Source organism: Amborella trichopoda, chromosome 1 (genome assembly GCF_054954075.1).
Source record: "Amborella trichopoda isolate Santa Cruz 75 chromosome 1, AtrichopodaSantaCruz75HAP2 v2.0, whole genome shotgun sequence".
Classification (NCBI taxonomy): domain Eukaryota; kingdom Viridiplantae; phylum Streptophyta; class Magnoliopsida; order Amborellales; family Amborellaceae; genus Amborella; species Amborella trichopoda.
Window position 1 is genome coordinate 5,602,346 of NC_142336.1, and position 9,961 is coordinate 5,612,306.

A 9,961-nucleotide genomic window follows, 5' to 3' on the forward strand; every position below is an offset into this window, starting at 1 on the left:
GTTTTTATGGATAATGGTGCGAATTAAAGTCCGACTCAAAGTTAGAGTAGAATGGTGAAGTTGCTTTCAACCACCTGTTCTATGCACGCGCTCTGCGTTGAGAGCCTCATGTTTGAGAGAATAGATCATGAGATTTAGTTGATCTCCATGATTTGAAGGAGAACGAGGTTGATTTTTGTGTAAGTCGTATAAAAAATAGCAGGTTGTAGATTGGGATTTGCCACCAATTTTCGATACATACTTAGATAATGAACAAGATCTTGTAAGAGATCCAATCTATGATGATGATCAAGATTTTGTGGTTAAACCAATTTTTTACACAGAAAAAGATGAAGATCTTAAAGATATCGAAGAGGTGGAACATTTAGGAGATTTAAGGCATTGGAATCAGAGTAGTGCAGTGGAACTATGGTCAACTCAATCTGCCAATTGTGGCCCTAGTTTAAGAGACTAATGAGATAGATGTCGAGAAAGCCTCTAAAATACTGAAAATTGAATTTGAAGTTTCCTACATGATTTTTAATGGAAGCTCAAGAATAGCCGAATTTGATAAATTTACAACGATTCCTCAATATACATATCATGATCCATTTCTTGAAGAATTATTTTTATTAGGAATAATATTTAAGCCAACAAAGAAGAAGAAGGTGATTTTGACACTGAATTCATCTTAGCACACTTCAAAACTCGAAGACGAGTTTTCTCTAATCAGAGGAGAATAATGAAGCTCAAAATTATATTTATTTTTAATTTTTGTTCAATTTTAAAGGATATATATTTTGATTTTATTTTTAGGATTTTAATTTTTTTTGGGATTCAAGGGTTTTCTTATATTTTCGTTATTTGCGCTATTCACGAGTACTATTCATGGTACTATTTCATTGGGTATTTTTGAAATTTTAGCATTGTTTTAGGGGTATTTTAGAGTCTTAATTGTTTAATCCAGTTTCAAGTTAATATAGAGTTTCATAGGCTTATAGAAGGTTGGATGTTACATTTTGGGAGAAGTGTTACTAGAGTAAATTTCATTTTAAAGAAAGTTTTTTTTTTTCTCTTGGTTTGATTTACAGCCATGTTCTTTCTCCATTATTGCTGATAATGCTTGTTGAAGGTTTAGAAAAAGGGTGGATTCAATTTCGTACCTTTCCTTCTTGCATCCGATATACAAAAAGAAGTTTAACTTGGAGGGCCAATTAGAAAAATACAAAGCAAGGCTAGTGGCTAAGGGCTTCACCCAAAAAGAGTAGACTACCATGCCACTTTTTCATCTATTGCAAAATTAGTCATCATTGGAATCATCATTATCCATAGGCTCCAACCTTGACCAAGAACTCCATTAAATGGATGTCCAATTGGCATTCTAAAACAGGAGTTAGAGGAGGAAATCTACATGAAACAACCCGATGGTTTTGTGGTTTTACAGGAAAGAGAACCTATTGTATAAACTCTTTAGATCCTAATATGGTCTTAAGCAAGCTTCACAAAGGTGGTTTCATCAAATTCCATGAAACCTTGACAAAATCTGGGTTCGAGTCTAATGAGGACAAATGTGTTTATCTCAAGATGAGTGGGAGTAACATAGTATCTATGACACTCTATGTGTATGACATGCTAATAGATAATAACTCTTAGGCATAGTAAGGGAAACCAAAGCCTTATTGTCGGAATAATTTTGATATGAAAGATATGGAAGAAGCATCATACGTCTTGGGAGTCAAAATCATAAGATATATCAACTTGGACAATCCAACTTTCACAGGCTACATATTGCAAGAAAATAATTGAAGATTTGGTATGAGTGATTGCAAACCCATATGTATGCGCATAGAGAAGAGATTAAAGTCAAGCCTAAAAATGTGCCCTAAGAATGATGAAGCAAGAAGAGAAATGCAAATCGTACCCTGTAGAAATGCCATAGATCATTGATGCGTATCACCATGGAAACTAGACCGATCCTAGCTTTTTCCCAAAGCCTGATTAAAACATACCAAGGTAATAGAGGAATTGAGCATTGGAATGCAGTAAAAAGGATTCTAAAGGATTCTAATATATCTAAAGGGTACAATCAAATATGCTCTTAATTATGGGGATGCATCGGATTTAACCGTGCTTGGATATTTGGATGCCATTTTCCTAGGTGACATGGATGAGTTAAAATCTAGTTTAGGTTACCGGTTTGTTTATAATGGGTGTGCTATATCTTGATGTTTGAAGAAACAAAATATAAGAGCCCTATTACTTATGGAATCTGAGTATGTGGCATGTTGTTTGGCATCTAAAGAGCCATTTAGAATAAAAGGTTACTTAACCAATTACGTTATGGGCCCTTGAAATGTGAAACCATAAGGATCATGTGTAATAATCAAGCGGCAATAAGTGTGGCAAAAGAAACTGGGTTTCATAGCAAGTCCTAACATATTAGAGCTGATTACTACCATATTAGATTGGACATTGAGAATGGGAGATGGATTTTACTTGTATCCCACCTTAGGCTATGCATGCGGATCCTATGACAAAAGGATTGGTGACAAATGTTTTTTCTAAACATGTTCGTAGTATGGATTTGAGAATATATGAGAACTGAAAGGGAAAAATAAAATGAGCACTTGTGTGAGTAGCTACTTGTGTTTTGTTGGGGACTAAAGTGAGGTCTTGTATCTTTATTTTTGGGTGTATATGATTATATTGCAGTGATTTTGACTAAGAGCATTGTAAGTCAAGCTTCAAATGCCAGAGTTATTGTAAATTTTTAAGTGTTGTGTGCTTGAGCTTGGCCCTATACACTCATCAAGTGCTTTGATACCCGTATAGGGCCAAGCTCAAGTATGCAAAACTTTGAAAAATTTACAGTACTCTTAACAAAAATTACAGCAGCATAGTCATTCTTACAAGCATTTGAAGACCATTGCATACACTCAAATGCATAGTATAAGACCTCACTTTGGTCCCCAACTGCATTCTACTCAAACATACACTGTGGAGATTGATAAAACTCAATACAACATCACTTGCATACAAATTTCAGCACCATACAGGTTTCTCATGAATATATACAAACACTTTTCTTACAAACTCAAATTAATTCATTCTCCAAATTATACGACTCAAACAAATGTGTGCATATGAGGATTTAGATCATGGGAAGCCAAAATAGTAAGCATGTGGTGCCCGGTTTACAGCTAAGACTTAGTTACACTCCATAAGATGTTTACTCTCGATCTATGGTCCAAATTGATCTCAAATTTGGGAGGCAATTAGCTAGGAATCTTACTACCCGAATGGTCCTCAAGATAATCAAGATTACCCAATGAGGGACTGATTCAAAAACATATGAGAGAGGATGTGGGAGACTAAGAGCATGATATGAGTAACACTTATGTCAGAGATGATCATGTGAGTGGGAGATATAAACTTGTCATAGAGAGGACTTCTGAAGAATATTATTTAAGCTTACTAGAAACTCGAAACCTTGCTGATTTAACTTATAAAAATCTCAGAAAAATTCAGCAAGAAAATGGTGGAAAATACCCTTGTGTGGAAAATACCCTTGCAAACCACACCAAGTTGTAGGCAATTGAACTAGACATGCAAGAGATGAATTCTAGTAGTCAAATGGAATGAACCACGGGACACTATGAGCCAAGGGAACCCGATTACTTCACTGCTTTGCAGCAAGGATCAACAAAAGAATGGTGGATGAAAATGGTCGGTAACCTCCTCTTGTTGATGGTTGATGGTTGTGGAGTATTGTAGACCATGTCTTCCATGGGACCTCCATTAGATTCTCACACCAGGTTCCTAAGGAAGAAGATGGGTGTGCCTCCCTTTCTGTCTCTAAGTCTCTCTCTAAGGATGGCATGAAACAAGCTTGGGTTCGGTTTTCTTTTCTTTTCTTTTTTCATTTTTTTGTGTTAGATTAATTACGGTTACGGGTTTATGTAGTGTTTTGGAGAGAGTATATGCAGAAGATTCCATTTGATCAAATTTGGACCATTGATGAAAAGCATCTATGCAGTGCGTGTTTCATCTCTCTCTACTGTAATAACTATGAAGTAAATATGACCATCTATGAGCAACATCAGCGATTTTAGACCTGATGTTTGGTCTACAAGTTGGATTTTCATTAAGTTTACTCTGAATTAATCTCTGACGACTGATTCACAATCTACTGCCAATAATTGGCCACTTGCATTTCCAGTCTCAATAAAAACATCCATGTTCCAGTCATGGAGGAGTTCTTAAAGAGCTACACCAATCTAAATTTCATCTGTATAGCCCAAGGATTGCCTCTTTAGATCTTCGAGCCCCAAATTGTATTATGTGATTTGCAAAGGCTTCCAAGGCCATTGAGAACTGGATGTCTCCATTTTCTAGGAGCATGCAAGAAATTTGTGTTGGAGAATGCCATGCTTTAGCTGTCCAGTCATCGATACCTCCAAGGTCTGATTGTTGGGGTGTGAATCTCTCACCGTGGCTGATCTAACGAGTGTTTCATGTTTCCCAAAAGATGGAGCAATCTACTATAAAGGTGATAACCCCACCTTTCAGGAAGCTGTGAAATCCATTTTAGGTATCCTGGTTCTGGTCCCATCCTTAGTTGTTTTGTAAAGAGAAATAGAAGGGGCTGGTTCCATGTGATTATGAGTTTAGATATTTGGATGGGTTGGTTTGGGGTTTTATGGTTAACTTGATGTTGATGGGAAGTTCGGCTTTGGTTATGCCTATATTGTGTCGTGCTTGGACTCTAGTTATTGCCTGGAATATAGTTCGGGTTGGGGAGCCTGTGGGCAAGTCCTCAATAAAAGGGCCTACAGTGCTGGTTTATTGGTTCTTCCTCGACTACTGAGGTATGTCATGTGGTGGATGAGATTTGGGGTAATGGTTAATCGGGATTCATGGCTCTTTCTAGGTTCAAAGCTGGGGATTTTACTGTATTCCAAATTAGTCAGATTGATCCAATACTTCAAACTTAATTTAACTGTAATCTGGTTTAAAGACTTTATGCCAAGTCATGTTCTTTTGTTGTTTTCATGAAAGGATAGCAGTTTTTATTCCTGGTTTTTAGAATTATTTGTTGAATTTCCAAGAAATCCTTATTTTTTTTGGGGATCAATGATTAATTTAAATGGTGATATGGTGATATTTGAGGACCTTGAAGCAAAGCCTTGTCTGATGGTTTTTAGATCATCTACCTATTGTTTCACTCGATTGTTTGAGGAAAATCTCTCTGCACATTATATACACATGGAATTGTATACAATGAGACTATTTACCTCTAATACAAGGTGGTCACAATTATTTGTAATCATATGATGTGAAATCTGATAGTTTGTGTCACAAAGTTCGAGAAACATTCTTTTGAACTTTTAGCCTGGTCAATGAAATGCAGCCACCCAATTTCTCATCCAATGGTCAAGATTAATTGTGACCACCTGGTACCCAAGGTAAATGGTCTCAATGTGTGTGTGTGTATATATATATATATATATATATATATATATATATATATATATAGGGTTTTGTTAGGCTACACCACTTGGTGGTGTATACCCTTAAAGTCTTCAACATTTTTGGACTCCTAAATACCCTTGAATTGTAATACAAAACTTTTCAAGTAGGGGCATTTGGGTCATTTAGAAGGGTATAATGGATATTTCTATAAGAAAATAGTGTCATTCTATTAGTAGTTAAAAAATAATTAATGCATCTTGTGGTTGATGTCACACACCATGTCGGTGATGTCATTGTGGACTATTATTGTTAATAAATGCTTTTGTTTCTATTAGGAATTTTTACTTTACCCTTGACTAATTACTTAAAATTCCCCTAGACCAAAAGTTACTACACTATAGGATAAGGGTATCTAAGTGTCAAAAAATGTTGAGGACTTTAAGGGTATATACCACCAAGTGGTGTAGCCTAACAAAACCCATATATATATATATATATATATATATATATTGCTTTTTGTATCTCTTCATATGGTTGATATATTTCTTTTTTCTTCAGTGGTGCCCAAATTAGTGAAGCACTCAGGATGCAGATGGAGGTGCAGAAACGACTTCACGAACAGTTGGAGGTTTGTTGCAACTAAATTATTACTTTTGATTCCATTTCATGATTATCTGAACTTTCTAAGTGCATGAATTAAAATGTTTGATGTTTCTTCAGAAGATGTGCTCAAGTATGATGAAGTATGTTTCTTTAAAGGATGAGTTTAGTATGATGAAGTGTTAGTATTGAAATTAAATATCATAGTTGTTTGCTTCATTTTACTTTATGGTGTCTTAGAGAATATAACGGGGAGCAAGTTCAGCGTAGGTTGATGATCTGTTAAGGAAGCATCTCCTTTATTGTCAGTTATTGATGAATTTTTAGTGTTGGAACATGATCGAGTTTTTTTTCATTTGCTAAGGCGTGCTTGTGTATGGTTACTAGTCTGGTGTTATATCAGGTAGATTGTCGGAGTGGGTTCTGTAGCTCTTTAAATGTTCCTTGGATCAGGAATTATTTTGTTTCTCATGTGAAATAGACATGGGAGCTAGATGTTGAGATAGATGAGTGGCAAGATAGGAAGAATAGAACTCGAAATGAACACATTCGGGGAAACTTGGGTGTGACTTTAATAGGCAATAAGATGAGAGAAAGTAGATTTGGGTGGGCTGGCCATGTGCGTTATAGACCCAATATTACACCTCTTTTGTGGTGTAAGTTGGTTAAGTGGGAGGATCCAATAGGGCAAGAGATAGGCCCAAAAGGACGTGGTTGGAACTTGGGAAGTAGTGAGAAAAGATATGGGGACTTATGGTCTTCTTGATGGTATGGCCCTTGATAGAGTAGGATTCGTGTAGCCGACTGCAAATAGTTGGAAAAAGCAATTTGGAAAGCAAATAGTTGGGAAAAGTAATTTGGAAAGCAATTTTTTAAAAAAAATTTAATGTTAACTTTGGAATGGAACTCTAGATGTCAAGTTTCGGCACCCTCCACCTTGACATGACCTCTGCCTAGAACCCCCATGGTCAAGGAATTGGCGTCTTAACCCCCACCCTTAGCTATCTAGAGTTTGGGACAATAAAAACTTTATGGTGGTCAATGGGTTAAAACGAGGACTTGCGTTGGGATTTGCCAGGGTCTCGAGCTCGAGCCCAGTCTGACAGACTCAGCAGAGTGTACATGGTCAAGGACTTGGAGACTTGGATGGGGAAAAGTAATTTATGGTGTTCAGTGGTTTAAAACAAGGATCCAGCTGGGGATTCGCCAGGATCCAAGCTCGAGTAATGTCTGATAGACAACCTTGTGGACATGGTCAAGGAGTTTCAGACTCGACTCCCATCCGTGCTAGCTCGCGATGGGGAAAAGGACTTTGTGCTCAGTGGTTTAAAACAAGTACCTGGGTGGGGATTCGCCAGGGTCCTAGCCCAGTGATGTCTGACAAACTCAGCCAGGTCGGTCAGAGGCTTGGTCAAGTCCTGAAATAATACTAGTAAAAGACTGGGAACCAGCCATACTTGGCCGGTTCCAAGGGGTTTGGGTCTGAACTTGGTAACCTGCTGTGTCTGAGTGAGCTCGAGTGGGACAATCCAAGTTTAGATTTAGTGATGGTGTTCAAGGATTTCGCAAAGATTTAAGGGAAACATCATAAGTTTGGCCTTTCTTTGTTTGTGAAAAACATCAACTGCAAGCTGTCATTGTAGTCATAGGGTGTAATTAAAATTAGCTACTTCCTATGTCTTATGCTTTATCCTCGATATTTCATGATAACAAGCCGCTTATTCAATCACAAACGCCTTGAGTAGTTTCTTGTTTCCGTATAAACAGGTTTATCTCTGAATCTGATTTAGCAGGGGCTCAAAGTGGGTGATTTATACCAGTTAACCCATTCTAGGGACCCTAGATTAGACCTAGGCAACTCAGATCCATGTAGATCTCCCTCTCTCTCTCTCTCTCTCTCTCACACACACACACACACACCTGTACCATATGTTTCTTTTGGCATACTTTATATGTGACATGTTGATAAATGCTATAGTTTGTAATGGGCACTCTCTCTCTCTCTCCCCCGCTCTCTTTCCCTCTCTCCAGGTGCAGAGGCAACTACAGTTAAGGATTGAAGCTCAGGGCAAGTATCTCCAAAAGATCATCGAAGAGCAGCAAAAGCTTGGTGGAACCTTTAGTGCTAATGAAGCTTCAGATGAGTTTGCACCGCATGCTTTTGTGACCAGCACCTCAACCCCACCCATTTGTGAAGGGTCTCCCTTCAAGAAACAGAAGGTTGGGGTTGAGCTTTGGGATAACAATAACAATACGAATAAGACCACACATGGTGGTTTAATGGCCGGTGATGAAGAAGAGCCTCCACAAGAACATAATAATACTAATAGCAAGCAGAATTTGGGGCAAGAAGATGGGGATTTTGTGAGGCATTGGGAGGAGGGAGGACCATTAGGGCTAGGTTTTGGGTTGGAAGGGGTTGAGGATTTGAAGAGTGTGGGGTTGAAGCTTGGTGGAGGGACTGTGAATCAGAGGCAGGGGAATCTGGGCTAAGCAGAGAGAGAGAGAGAGATTCCAGGCGAATCTGGCACTGTACATCAGGTTTGGTGGCAGTGGCAGAGTTGGGTTGTATATTATTATAGAGATCAGCACTGTAAAAATGCCTTCTGTATATATCTATTTGGATCCATAGATAGACATAGATAGATTTACATGTAAAGATCTCTCTCTCTCTCTCTCTCTCTCTCTCTCTCTCTTCTAGGAATTGAAACTAATAGGTTTACATCTCAAATGGAAACACTAACAGGTTTGTTTGAATGGAAATTAAGAAACTGGTTTTCCTCAATGCACATTGTTTTGTTTTGGGACAAAGTGGAATCAAGAGGGGCAAGATAAATCATGGTGTTTGTTTTCATGCTACTCAAAACACCTGTGGCACATATTCATGATCGGAGCAGTACCTTTGACTGTGCCATTCAACCTCAGGGATCCTTTGTTCGTTCATTGCACTATTTAATTAAGCAGTGTTTGAAAAGTTATCTTTGGCAATTATTAATGTTTCGCTGTTCAGCCTTCATAATCTTCAATCCTGAAAGAGGACAGCTTCCATTTCTGCCCCATTTGCTGTAGCGAGAGCCACAGGTTCTCAGAATGTGAGCCGTGTATGACCAATATAGTTTTGGTCCTTCAATATCCGGAGGACCAGAGTTACCAATGGAACTACCATCAAAATGTTCGACGGTACCTTGTAGAGTTGGCCTCTAAAGACCTATTCTTCTCTTTTGAGTTTCCATATTTGCAGCTTCAATATTGCTTAGCACATCATTTCTTAAGGCATCCCAGCATTCTCAATTAACTATCAACTCCAAAAATCTTGCCTTTGAGCCTTTCTACCAAAACAATCTCCTTCAAAATCCCTCATACTCTCCACTTTTCATATTTCCCATAGTATGAAAGCTCTCCAAATCAGCTTGATCTTAGGCTGCAGAGGAAGATCAATTATATCAGTGAAATATTTGGGAAGTTCGAATGCCCATTCTTTCCCGAGTCCATTCATATATATTTTGGTCCATATGTTGTCTATAAAACTATAAAAGCCTTCTAGTTGGTAGAAGATAGCATTGTTGGTTAAATTACCTAACCCGACCTGGATCAGCCAATTCTGATTGAAATTTGCGTTTATTTATTTACTTATTTATTTACCTCTGTCTGCAACTAATCCAAATTACCCAAAACTAGCATCTAAAATTCACGATGCACACCTGATTAAGATGGACTAAAACTTCCTCAGCCTTGTCTTATAGAATTGATCCCTTACTTGTTCTGAAATTCACAATCAGTCCTTATTATTTTGAAAGGACCGTAAAGCCCACGACTCTTGAAGGTGAGAAATAACTTGAAACTCCATATATAATCATGGAAGACTCAGATCAACAGCCAAGGGAGAGCGAGTGTTTCATTTTGAGTGGGA

At 37.9% G+C, this 9,961-nt stretch overlaps 1 protein-coding gene across 7 annotated transcripts in view; it reads left to right on the forward strand.

Annotated features, from left to right (window-relative positions):
- LOC18426130 (myb family transcription factor PHL7) overlaps nt 1–8,710 on the forward strand; it is a 44,359-nt gene extending 35,649 nt beyond the window's left edge. For all 7 annotated transcript variants that reach the window (XM_088858783.1, XM_020662325.2, XM_088858766.1 and 4 more), the window contains exons 6-7: nt 6,010–6,079; nt 8,083–8,710. In XM_088858783.1, coding sequence (XP_088714909.1) covers nt 6,010–6,079; nt 8,083–8,544 — 532 coding nt within the window. In that variant the 3' untranslated portion in view covers nt 8,545–8,710. The remainder of the gene's footprint in view (nt 1–6,009; nt 6,080–8,082) is intronic.
- The last annotated feature ends 1,251 nt before the right edge of the window (nt 8,711–9,961 follow it).